General features: G+C 32.2%; 1 protein-coding gene across 1 annotated transcript; it reads right to left on the bottom strand.

Moving 5' to 3' along the window:
- Positions 1-706: 706 nt before the first annotated feature.
- LOC104239815 (uncharacterized) lies at positions 707-4,738 on the bottom strand. The gene is made up of 4 exons (XM_009794535.2): positions 4,303-4,738; positions 2,209-2,997; positions 1,917-1,964; positions 707-1,825 (listed from the first exon to the last, which is right to left on the bottom strand). The coding sequence occupies exons 1-4, from the start codon at positions 4,486-4,488 to the stop codon at positions 1,505-1,507; spliced, it is 1,344 nt and encodes a 447-aa protein (XP_009792837.1). The 5' UTR covers positions 4,489-4,738; the 3' UTR covers positions 707-1,504.
- Positions 4,739-14,341: the final 9,603 nt, after the last annotated feature.

Below are 14,341 nucleotides of genomic sequence, written 5' to 3'. Positions count from 1 at the left end.
AAAATGTATGTAACTATAAAACATACTAGCAAAATAATGCATTCCCTAAATTTCCATGTGTTGAGTTACTACATCGGCTAGGCTTTCTGGTTCAAGTTTACAGTTGCATCTTTACATTCTAAAGACGAAAGGTTCTACTTTCATCAAACCCTTTCTACTTTTTTGACTCGGGGCCATTCCTACTCCAACCCAGCGCGCACCGACATACTGCTACTAGTACATTGTGCTTTTCTTTTAATCACGATTCTTTATAGCAAATTAGAATTATTATTTTTGCTAACCTTATGCTAAAAGAAAATCAAGCATGGTAAATGATAAGCTTATATTATTTTGGGTAATAATATTGTTACCACGAACACATAATGTTTATATCGACATATGCTTTCTTTCGAAAGTATGCTATTTGGCCAATATGCTCATATCTAAAAATAGGGGTAAAGCTATATACACACTATCATCTTCATACCCCATTTGTAAGATTACACTGGATTTGTTATGGTTGTATTCATATCTAAGGATCTACCTAGAATGTTGCAATTCTTTGATATCTTTTCATGTTACGGATTTAGTAGAACTATACATTTCTTGAACATCTACCTCACATGGGAAAATATTTACCAAATAGCTCCTGATGCTTTGTTAACTCTAACATAGAAAGTAAAAAACTCGTACATTCTGTAAGTAGAAGAACAAACTAAAGCCAAGCTTACTTTAAACATTTGTTTGATGTCGTTCTCTTTAAGTCAAAACCTCAAACGATATACTTCCAAATTTTTCAAAGAAACAAGAGAAATTGAATACAAACGACAAGTTAGATTCCTTAGCAAGAACCAATACAATAATTACATTTAAAAAAAAGTGGAGACGACTTACAAAATTTCAAAATCCTGTATGCAAAATTTTTATGTCTTTTGTCATAGGACCTCAACATGAGTTAGAAATCCTCTGCTGGATTTTAGATCAAAAGTCCATTAGAAACTCTCGAGGCTAATAAAAAATCAAGGGTCTCAGCTGCTCCTTCCACTGTTTAATATACAAAAGCAACTCCTTTTACTCACATCATTAAGTGGCTCCTCATACTTCTTCAGAGTGCCTCAATAAAGCAAACTTTCTCAGGCAGCTTAAGTCCTGGGCGGATAATGCTGTGTTGTAATGATGCCATATAGTCATTATGTAGCTTGCTTTGTTCCCAAGGGCCCTCAAAAGAACACGGACAACTGCTTTTTCATGGGAATGAAGGAATCATTTCTTCAGTGACTGTCAATTTCACTAAAACAACCACGTGAAGCTTCAGCTCGGAATATTTAGGAGAGAGGTCAATTTCTACTTCAGATGTCATTTCCCCGTCATGATCATTCAAAACTACTAATACACAGCTAATGAATGAATCAAATCTTATTCAAAATTAAAACAATCCAAAAATTAAATCACAAGCGACACTGGTACAGGCTGGAGAGTAGGACATAAGGCTTGCACAGCAGTGAGAAGACCATCGATCCCTACATCACCTACCCACCTTAATTTGTAGCTTGCTCATTCCGACATTAACCTTTTCCACACCCGATTCACTCTTCATCTCTGTTTTCTTAAGATTTTTGACGTTGAGCCATGGGTGTTGCAAGCACTGCTCAGCAGTTGGTCGTTTCTCTGGCTCAAAATCAAGAAGAGGACCAAGAAATCCTGTGAACTCATGGGCATCAATTTCAGAAAACCTAAACTTGTCAACTAGCAATTTATCGAGAGAACCATATTTCAGCCTACGGATCCTCTTCAAATCTCCGTGCCTGTCAAAGTAATCTTTGGATCTAGCCCCACCAATGGCTATCTGCTCCACCATAAGTTAGTAAAAGAAAATTTCAGCAGCTATTTTCAGATATAGTTCTTAAAGGCCCACAAAAGTAATATAATGAGCTCACCTTCCGAGGGATCTTCCCTAGAAGCTCCATCATCATAGCTAGATGATCCTGCAACCCACCAAATAACAACAAATATTGTCAAGTGAAAGTTTTAAAATAATTTCTCTTCAGGAGGTAAAATTGACTAGACATAATTATTTCTAAGGCTAGGTCGACTCCGCTTTACACCCAAAAAAACAGACCTCAAATCAGAAAAACATAATACTTATTCCAAAAATAGAAAAAAGAGAAATAGTTGCATTATGTAATGAAAGAACAGTTAACCAAAGAAACATAAATGAAATCGTCTTACCTCATCTTCATTGAAACCTTGTCCACCTTTGGGAGTGAACATCATCTCACCGGTAGCAAGCTCAAATGCAATACAAGCAAAAGACCACATGTCAGCAGAGAATGAATATCCAGATTGAAGTATAACTTCAGGGGATCTGTACTGCCTTGTTTGAATTTCTTGTGCAAATTGCTTATCAGCCCAGCATGCATTTCCAAAATCCACAACCTTGCACCTCAAGTCAATCCCATCAAGAGATCTATTTGATTTTGGAGTCCCTCCTACCCCACCCATTGAAGCCCGTCTTCCAGATATCCTAGCTGCTGCTCTCCTTGCCCTTTGCTTTAGTTTTTTCTCGATGATATTCATTGTTACTCCTCCATTAGGGTTCCCCTCAGGCCTTTCAAGTATGGGAGTCATTCCGGATCTAATGGGATCTTTTGTGGCATTAATTGTAGAAAGTAAAAGAATATTTTCAAGTTTCAAGTCTGTATGAATAATTCCAAGTCCCCTATGCAAATAATCTAAACCAGTCAAAACACATTTGCATATTTCCCTAACTTTGTTCATCTCGAGGCCCTTATAGCGATTATATTTGACCAGCCTCAATAAGCTATCACCAAGGAATTCAAGAACCATGCATAGGTGCTGTCCATTAGGGCCCGTATGCTTAAAATGGTCAATAAGTCGTACAACATATTTACTATTAGATGAATCACCATTGGCAATCGCAGAAAGGACTTCAATTTCATGAAGAGCTGCTTGAGCAAATTGTGGTGCACTTTTCTGGATCTTCAAAGCAACATATTCCTAGGAGAAAACAAATATAGCAATGATGCCAACTCCAGATCTCAATAAGAGCTCTCAAAAATCAATTTGAGCTAATTTTCCAGAGGAGGGGCTTTTGAGACATTTTAGTGCTAACTAAACGGCTAATTATAACTAAAAATTCAAAGAAAAGAATCCAAGAAGAATAGAAACTGCACATGCTTACACAAAATAGAATGCTCTCATAAAAGGTTGTTCTTGAACACCTACATGAATGCTGCTAATAGATTGAAAATCAATCACAAAAACTCACTCTACCATCCACTCAACTGACCCCAATTCAGGCCAAAGTCGCTCACCTAGACAAATGTTTTTGATGACGAAACAAAGTAACCTCAACTTCATATACAAATAGGCATCTAGACATCTTAAAGTAAATTATAGGTAGTAGCGGAGCCAGGATTTTCACTAAGGGGGTTACAATTTAAAAAAAATTAAATACACGAAGAAGTCAAGGGTATACAATACATAGTATATATACATAAAAAGATAATTTTGGCTTCTCTAAACAATGTAATTTTTCAACAAAGAGGTGTCAATTGACAAAGGGGTGACGCCTCTTGGAGCTATGTCGCTCCACCACTAATTATAAGCCAGCAGAGTATTACCTATCTCCACAATTACATTTGTAGATAAGCTCCGTGTTAATGTCATGTTAACTTGTTTCAGGATTAAAGGGGAACAAAAAGCCCATTGGAACTCTAGACAAGTTAAGTTCGTTCATGCAGAAAGGGCAAAAAGGACTTGGTCAATTTTGGAAAAAGAATGTCCAGGCTAAAAATTTAAGTTTGTTATTTATCTTCCCGTGATAGCCATATAACCATCACAATAACTCCTTAATTCAAATTCAATTGCCGAGTAAAAGCAAGCATCAACACGTTGCAGCAAGTAGTCACTAATCAAAATATCAAAAGGCAATGATACTTAAGCAAGACGCTTAATCCAATTTAATTAATCATCTAGAAAAAAGAGAGAGATTGAAGTCAGTTGCAAATGATAAATCATATTGGTGTTCACCAATCTTTTCTCGGATCGTTGATCATGAAAGAAAATGAAAAGATAAAACTTTAAGCGAATAATAATGATAATTATTTATCAAAAATTATAAGTAGTAATGACAAATACAACAACTACTAATCCACCTCAATCCTAAGCTAGTTGAGGTCAGCCAAAATATTAATTTAAAAAAAAAAAAAAAGAATAATAATAAGCATACATTCTGGCGAATTCACACAAAAACACAGATAAACAATATCAAAAGAAATAATGAAGATGATAAACACTCACGGATGATCGAGTATCATAAGCGAGCCAAACAGTGGAGAACTCTCCCCAGCCGAGTTTTCGCTGAGCGATATATCGGCCACCAGAGAATGAATCGCCGATTCTCACCGCATGGTATCCTCCTTTCCGGTAAGAATCGAATCCCTCAACTTCATCCTCCGACGCCGACGACGATGATGAGCAAGACATTATGCTTTATGACTGAATCAAACAATCCTGATCTGAAAATTCTTATAGTATCTTCTCTTCTTTCATGAAATTTAATTATTTTCCGATTTAATTTCGAGTAATATTAAATCAGTAGTAGAACTCTATGGATTTGGAGACAGTGCGTTAATGGGGGAACATATGTGGCCTTCAATACAAGTCTCTCTCCACTTTTTGCTCTTTTTCGCTTTTGTTTTTCCTGCTTTTAATTTTTGTAGACTTTTTAAATTCCTTTCTTTTATTCAGAGATATGACTATTTAAAATTGTTGAGTTAGAATCAGATTATTTTTTGCTTTCTGTTATTAATAGTTTGTACATTGTATACTACATTGGATGTTGATGTTGTGAATAACTTAAAGATTAAATCTCTTACTTTATGTCCATCATATTTACTTTTTATGCCTATAAAAGGCTATGTAATTGCAATGGAAAAACGCACACAATTGAAAAAGAAATCTCTTCCTTCTCTCTATCTCCATTTCTTGTTCATGTTTTACTAAATTGCTTTTATTTTCTTGTTCCATATTGTTACTTTGAGTTATATTTCATAACACGTTATGAGCACGAAGTCTCTAAGTTAAGGTTGAATTCCACTTCTGATAAGGTATATCTGGATGATCTATTGTCATAATATAAACTTGAGCATCTTGTTCATGAATATAGTATAGTTAAATTTTCGTGAACTAATAATAGGTGGCATGTTTTAGACTACATAATTTACAAAATTACAATTATACTTTATTATGTATGCTTATGGTTTTACCTTATAATACAATTTAGTATGCTTAGTATAATGATTATACATTAGTTTACTGTCACATATAATTAAAATAATAATAATAATAATATTCGTAACTATTTTATTTTGATAAGATAAAATATTAGTATAAGAGGTATGTACTACACCAAATTTTTCATTAATGATAGTTCTTATCAAATTAACGTGTTCAATCATTTCTATATAGAAATATATGTCTTTATTTGCTACATCTCTTATCGGACAACGATAATATTCCAAGTAAGTCGCATTCTATCATTTCTACTCCATCTTGTGGTATGAAAATTAGGTACAATTTTTTTTTTAACTAACTTTGGAGCTTAGTTCCATTAGAAACTGTGAAATAATTTATACTTTGGTTCAATTCTCATGGCCTTTTAGTTTCACGGACAGATATATGTTTGATCGGAATAGTTATTAAACTAATCAATTCTTTCCTTGTTATTGTTTAGTGCCTTCATTGAATTATTCATCTAATTATATGAACTAATGATTTTAAAAGCAAAGTAACAAGGTTTTGTTGGTACTTGGCAATAGTGATATCATTATGTTTTATAGCTAGCTAGCCTATTGGAATATGTAAACTGTCTAGCAAAATATTATTACTTTCTTATTAACTTTCTGAAAATTGAATTGTGATATATAATAAAGCAACAATACTAGTTATGTAGCATGTCAAATCACTTAACCAAATTATTACTGGAATTGCTTGATAAAGACCTTAGTGCAATAAGGGTATTCATATTAACCAGTATTGTTCCTACATGTATTTAGTACCTTTTAAGTCATGCGAATTAAGTTATATAATTTAATAATGTATATCATGCACTAACTGGACATATGGTTTAGACATATTTCGGTATTATCTAATTTACGATTTTTGTCAAATTATTATGATATTTTTATATCATATTTATGCACCACTTAATTCATTTTATTCAAATTAGCGGACGTGATATTTGCTTTGGGTTATTGAGATATCGATGTCCAATTTTTAATCAATACCACAACAATTAGTTATTTAGTGTAGAATAAATATTTTTATAGTGTTAGTTCATATGAACTTACAAATATGATATCACTAGAGCACTAACTGGTTTTATGCATGTAATCATTATAAATTGGCATTATTTTTAAAGCTTGGGGTAAGACATGGATTTGAATCCTGATAGAGTTTCAAGTCATTATGGTCAAACATGCCTTTACATGGGTAATACATTGGATTCGAGTCCCAATGCACCATATTGATGATATAATGATGACTAAAGAAAAATAATATATTTTTCATTAAAGGCATGAAGATTGTCCCACTTGATTTGCTTCATTCTTGAAGTGAATGTGGTAGCAATACATAATAAGTTTAAATGAAGACATATGGTTGAACAATGAACGTGGACGTTCCAAAGATCAAAATAATAATAATCATCACTATGATTTTAAAGGAAAACAATAAGGATTCTCAAAATAGTCCTTCAAAATGTGAAGACAATGTTTACCATAAAATTGATATGAAAATAATAAAGCACGTCGCTGATTATGATCCATTATTTGAAGAGAATGTGACTTGTGATAAGCATTGAGAATGCAAACTCATTCCTAAAGTTGAATGTGGCAATATGTGATAAAAGCAATGAATAAAAATATGTAATTCATAATTATATGAATACCACACAACTCACCTCTAAGGGAGGTTTGAGTGAAATAAAGAGAATAAATATTATTGTGTTGTTACATAAATATATCATTGGTCGCGTACATGTGATACGTCAAATATTATTTTTCCATGCCTTATAAAAGTTATTAAAGTCAAAATTAAAACAATAAATGATTTTGCTTATGATGATTTTGACCATGACAATTTATTATAATATAAGTTTCTCCGTGAAGGAGACATTTACCATAAGAATGGTTTGATAAAAGATCGTGTAGTACAAAAGTTGTTAAGAGCTCCGGATGAATAAAATTATTCATGACATTGATATTGTAAAGTCTCATAAGAAACCTTTTGAGTTTCAAATGTACAAGTCAAAGTGATTATCATATTGAGACAATAAATGAAAGGAAGATTGAATATATTCATATTTTTATAATCATATCGGTAAATATGAAAGGTTACCCAGTTTTATTTCTATTTGTACTACACAAATATAAGCATGATGCTTGAATCATATGCCACAAGTAAACTAGAGGTTTACTAAAATAAATATTAGTTGGCATAACCGGTTGACCATCCCGGTTCAATTATGATGCGAAAAAAAATTAATTGAGAATTACATTGGCATATATTGAAGAATAGAAGATTCTTCAAGAATTCTCTTATGCTGCTTATTCTCATGATATACCAGTTAAGGTAGGGATTGCATCCCTTGATTTCTGGAACAAATAAAAGGTGATAAATATATGGGCCCAGTCACCTGCCATGTGGACCGTTTACTATTATATAGTTTTAATAGATGCATCTATTATATGGTCACATGTGCATTTGTTATCAACTTGCAGTTTGGCTTTTGCAAGATTTCTTGCTCAAATTATTAGAGCATAATTCCAGAATATAAATTATGATAATTTATCTTAATAATACTGGTTTAAATCCAAGTTGGTTAGCAAAAATTGTATGCCTCCAGTTATAGCTAAATCATTGGTTGTGAGAACAAAACTCTCAAAAAACGAAATTTTGTATGAGATGTATTATTTAATATACAACAACACTTGTACGCATATAGCCAAGTTATGAAAATTTCTTCCTATCACAATCAGTTCAGGGTCAGGAACCAAATAATTTCTATATAGAAATATGGATGTGTTATATGATTTAATTATTCCACCACAATGCACAAAGATGTGTTCCCAAAGAAGGTTGAGAAATGTGTTGGTGATCCCAACATTAGGGGGAGAAAATGGGCAGCTGAGAAAGTGATACGTGAAATAAATTATTATGAATACATATAGATCCTCGTACAAGAAAATATGAACTTGAAGTTCAAGTGATAATTCATTTACAAATTATTGTCAGACGCATTTGCTGACCCAAAGCTAAATGTCATATTTCAACTGCTAATGCTCCAAATAGAATAAAGTCCATGGGGGACAGAGTCGATGCCACGCATAAAGCGTAACAGACCAATCGGTTCCAAAGATAAAACTCCTTGAAGAAGGAGAGGGACAAATATTCAAAATGGTCATAAAAAGGAGGCAAATGCTCTAGAAGAGCACCACGACATAGTATTTCACAAGACCTCATGGGAGAGGCTCAGGTACCTGAAATAATGAGATAAAGAGATCTCAATAAGTTATGTCTTTATTAGGTAATAATTAAACCGATATAAAATGATCGTCGACGATATTGTTAACATAATGTAGCGCTCAATATTATTAATATTGACGAGGATCTTGAGCTCAAATCTGTCATGAAATTTGGACAGATAAATAATTGGTCAAATAAAAAATACGCAATGAAAGTTGACTTCACTTGAAAAATATAAAGTTGGACGGAGTCCCAACACCTGAAAGTATAAATCCAGTGAGGTAAATGTGTTCTTGTGCGAAAAAGGTCAAGTCGATAGACATAAAGATGACTTGTGTCACAAGAATATTTGTAAATTTACTGGCATTAATTATATAGAGACATGTTCTCTTGTGGTGGATGTAGTCATTTAAGATTTTAATCTGGCAATACATGAAAAACTTGATATGCGTATAACGGAAATCATTGAAGGATTTAAATTGTTCAGAAGCATATAAAAGTTTTCGAGAAACTTATTCAATAAAGCTTCAGAAATCTTTATACAGATTGAAACAATCAGGTCGTATGTAGTACAATCGCCTGAGTGAATACTTGTTGAAAGAAGGGTACAAGAATGATCCAATTTGTCCTTGTGTCTTTATAAAAAGGTCTGGATCTGAATTTGTTATAATCGCCGTGTATGTTGATAATTTAAATATCATTGGAACTCTTAGGGAGATTTCAAAAACAGTAGACTGTTTAAAGAAAGAATTTGAAATGAAAGATCTTGGAAAGACAAAATTTTGTCTTGGTCTACAAATTGAGTATATGAAAGATGGAATATTTGTCCATAAATCAACATATACCGAAAAGTTTTTAAAGCGATTCTATATGGATAAAACACATCCATTGAGTACCCCGATGGTTGTGAGATCACTTGATATAAAGAAAGATCCATTTTGACCTCATGAAAACGATGAAGAGCTTCTTGGTGCCGAAGTACCATATCTTAGTGCAATTGGGGCATTAATGTATCTTGCCAATAATTCCTGACCAGATATAACTTTTTCAGTAAGCTTATTGGCAAGATTTAGTTCTTCGCCAACACAAAGACACTAGAATGGTATTAAACATATATTCAGATACCTCCAAGGGACCATTGATATGAGTTTATTTTATTCAAATGAATCCAAGCCATCATTGATTGGTTATGCAGATGCAGGATGTTTCTCTGATCCACACAAAGGTCAATCTCAGACAGGCTATTTATTTACAAATGGAGGTACAGTCATATCATGGCGTTCAACAAAACAAAATATGGTTGCTACTTCTTCAAATCATGCAGAGATAATAGTCATTCACGAAGCAAGTCAAGAATGTGTTTGGTTGTGATCGATAACTCAACACATTCAACAAATATGTGGTCTTTCTTCGAAAGAGAATATTCCAACAATATTGCATGAAGACAATGTTGCATGCATAGCTCAATTGAAAGGAGGATATATCAAAGGAGATAGAACAAAACACATTTCACCGAAATTCTTTTTCACTCATGATCTTCAGAAGAATGGTGAAATAGATGTACAACAAGTTCGTTCAAGTGATAATTTGGCTGATCTGTTCACTAAGGCATTACCAACCTCAATATTTGAAAAGCTGATATATAAGATTGGAATGCGTCGTCTTCGAGACATTAAGTGATTTTTCATCAGGGGGAGTAACTACACGCTGCACTCTTTTCCTTAACCAAGGTTTTGTCCCACTGGGTTTTCCTGGTAAGGTTTTTAATGAGGCAGCAAACAATGCATATTATAAATAACTATGTACATCCCAATATTTTTTTTTGTAAGTTCTTAATGAGGCACATTATCTTACATGGACATCCAAGGGAGAGTGTTATGAATAGTTTGTACATTTGATGCTACATTGGATGCCCATGTTGTGAATAACTTAAAGATTAAATCTCCTACTTTATGTCCATCATCTTTACTTTTTATGCCTATAAAAGGCTATGTAATTGCAATGGAAAGACACACACAATTGAAGAAGAAATCTCTTCCTTCTCTCTATCTCCATTTCTTGTTCATGTTTTACTAAATTGCTTTTATTTTCTTGTTCCATATTGTTACTTTGAGTTATATTTCATAACACTTTCCTAATTTTTCCAATTATAATTCAATATTCATCTTTTTGGGTAATGTTAGGTGACATTTGGATTTGATTTTCATCTATAAGTAATTCATCAATGTATATATTTATCAGATTTTTTTGTTCTTAAACCGAGCTCGACCATTTATTTAGCATAACCAAATCGAATAATTAATCATTTTCTTAGATCATTCTCAAGCAAATAAGGATGAGACAAAAAAGACTAGTTTTGTGTGTGTGTGTTTAGATTACCTGTTTTTAAATAAATGTTGTGTCAATTTTTATAAAATCCTACTTTGAACTTCTTTTATTGAGGAGTATTTTGTTTTGCTTTAGGAACGAATTTTTTTATATGTAAAACTAATTCAAATATTGGTTAGTACTTAGTATGTAGAATGTTATGCGCTTAATCTTCACTATTGAAACAATAATATGTCTTTTAAGGCAAAATACATACTTTACCCATCGACCTTGTCCCCAAATCCCTCTTACACATATGTTAAAAACGGGAATAATATTACACACCAAATTTTTTAAAGGTGTGTCAATTACATACCACTTTGGTGTTTGACCACATCTACTTAAAGATTGTTATTACACGCGACAATCAGCATCTGACACGTGTCATAAAGAAAAACTAAAAAAAAAACTCTGCCCCACCCCCACTCCTCATCTTCCCAAAGAAAAAAAACACAGAAAAAAAACCCGACCCCCTCCTCATCTCCCCAACCCCATCATCTTCTCAACTGCCACCATACTACCACCAATCCTTCCACTACAAGCACTTTCTTTCCCAACTATAGATTCAACTCTTTGCTCGATTTTTAACAAGTTTTAATAACATCCATCACAAATCCTTATAGAAATTTCAAAATCAAGCTCAACCCCAAAACTTCAAACTTGTTAATGGTGTTTTTTGAATTTTATCAAAATTAATCACCTAAGTAAATTTTTATTCAAAATAATCACGAATTCAAACCAATTTTCTAGGTCATGGAACACCAAAATCAACAAGACCCGATTAATTTTCCAAGCTTTTCAAAAGGTCAATAATGATGATTTTTACAAGATCCAATAGCTCTTCTTTTCTTCTTCCTTTTCTTTTTCTTCTTAGTCATGGGGGTTGAAGAGACGAAATATGAGGGGTATACAAAATTAGGATGGAGGTTGGGGAAGAAGACGAAACAGGGGGGAATCGCTGGGGTGTGGGTTGGGGAAGAGACATGAGTTATATTTTTTTTCCCTTTAATTTGTAAAGAAAATAGTTAAAAAAGGGAAAAATAAAATAATAAACTTAATTTCAGATGAATTTTGTAGTTTTCACACGCCTCTTTTATGTGCAATACACGCGTGTGACACATGGAAAAAGAGGTGTGTAATTGATACACTTTTAAAAGTTTTGGTGTATAATACTATTCCCCGTGTTTAACAGGTGTGTGAGAGGGGTTTGAGTACAAGATCGATGGGTGAAGTATGTATATATATTTTAAGGCTTGAGTTACAAGATTTCAAATCATAGATTGCAAGTAAACTGCAAATCAAATTTGAAAAAATTATACACTGTTCTTCTTTAATTTACCGTTTGATAACGATAAACTTATCAAGAATTAGCATGTTATTTAATATGACATTAATACATATACCGTGAGCTTACCTAGTATCATATTTTACTTAACTTTTTAAAATCATACTCATATATTTAATGTATAACTAGAATTAGTGTACGTGCGTTGCACGTGTATTATGCGTTATGCACAAAAGAACACATTTTAATAGGTAGAATAAGAAAGAATTAAGTATAAAGGTAATTGATGATGCAACAAACATTTAAATGGTAAGCTGCCAAAATAGTGTATATGAAATTGAATAAGAATGAATTAAGTTTAATAGCAATTGATGATGCAAAAAAGTTATGTAGATATTAAATTGAGTGTTACAATGAAGCTCGGATGTGGTGATGTTACTAGACCCATTAGCTGGACTATTGCTTATCCTCTGTCATTTGTTGAAGAATGTTGATGTGCGCTAGGAAGAATGTTGCTTTAATTGTTACTGGTAAGAGGAAGGCACCTCTAATATAAAATGGTATTGTCGACGCATTCAGCGAAACAGTTCAGAATCTATAAAATAGTTATAATATATGTAAAATTCATATATAATATGTATACTTAATTTGTGTATAGTTGAGGAGATTTCATAAAAAAGAAAATATTAACATATTATTATAGTCTTTCTATCAACCCTGAAATTTATAATTAAACATATTAATTACGAAGAAATATTTAACATTTTAAACTAAAACTTCTAACTTACATCTCGTTGATAAGCACTATCTCCCTTCGTTTCTTTGCATCTTCTCTCATTGAGGGTTTAACATCCACTAAAATTCCAACTATATCTAAAAAGAATATTAAAACAAATATATGTATGTTACTAAAAAATTAATAAGGCGAATAGAAGTAAAATATTATTTATATATTTAGTGAAAGATTACTTGATGAAATTTGAAGAACTTACCAAAAATTGTTCCATTGGTGCAGTTTGATGCCTCATCGAATAAAATAAAATTATTTGAAAAACCAATGGTCGAAAAGCGATTGTTGCTTTCTTCAACAAAAGTATTCTCCTTAAATCCAATCTCAAGCTCCTTGTGCACTGATTGAAAATTAGGATTAACACTATTAATGCCTCCGTTTATGATGTAACCGATCTTGTTTTGTGTAAATGTTCTTTCCACTTCTCAATATAACCACTAAAAAGTGTAGCGCAAATTTTTGTTCCCCGTAAAAAGTTCCACTTTAAGTTTAATCTGATGGTTAAAACTAATATTAAAAGACATGAAATAAATTACTTATATAAAATAATATTTACCTCTTTATCAACTAATGTCACAATTTTTTCGGATGCCTTGATTTGTCTTATTGTTGAACTTTGTTACTATTCCACTCCTAAACACTAAGACTCGTATTACCCAACATAAAGAAGATATTCTTACACTATTAATTGGGACACATTGGTCTGACAATTCTTTTTCACTGACCATTACATGTGTACCTAAAATAAAGCATGCGTAAGAGTTTTATAAGTTATCAAAGTGACTAAATCCATAATTGATTTTTTTAATGATATAAGGAAGATTATTTACCTGAACGGATGTAATTGGTGAAACCTGAGTGAATCAAGCATGGCAATTGCAAATAACATAATTATAAATCATGTTGTATTAATATTACAAATTAAATGAGATAGTCTATTTTTTTTATTTTTTATTTATAAAACAAGCAACTTGAGGTTGCATAACAATAAGTATTATTAATTATACAACAAAGAAAAAAATTACTAATATTTAAGTAATAAAACTTAGGTCGAATGTCTAACCAATTTTTGCGATGAATTGTAATTATTCAATAACCAGTATTAAATTTGTAAATTACGTGAGAGGTGAAATTAGCCACGTCTAAAACATGAAACAAAAAATTATATAGTAAAAATTTCTTCATGCAACACTAAAGATAAATTCTCGATGCAACATTAACAATTGATGCATGTAAATGTGCTTGCAAAATACGAAGAAGCAAAAGATGTTGATATTAGTAAAAGAAACAAAACCTGCAATCACGATGTTGGAATATGGCGAAGTTTGACGATTAAATTGTGACAATATAACTTCTTTTATAGTCACAAT

The sequence above is a fragment of the Nicotiana sylvestris genome, chromosome 2 (assembly GCF_000393655.2).
Source record: "Nicotiana sylvestris chromosome 2, ASM39365v2, whole genome shotgun sequence".
Classification (NCBI taxonomy): Eukaryota; Viridiplantae; Streptophyta; class Magnoliopsida; order Solanales; family Solanaceae; genus Nicotiana; species Nicotiana sylvestris.
This window is presented reverse-complemented; position numbering and strand designations above follow the sequence as displayed.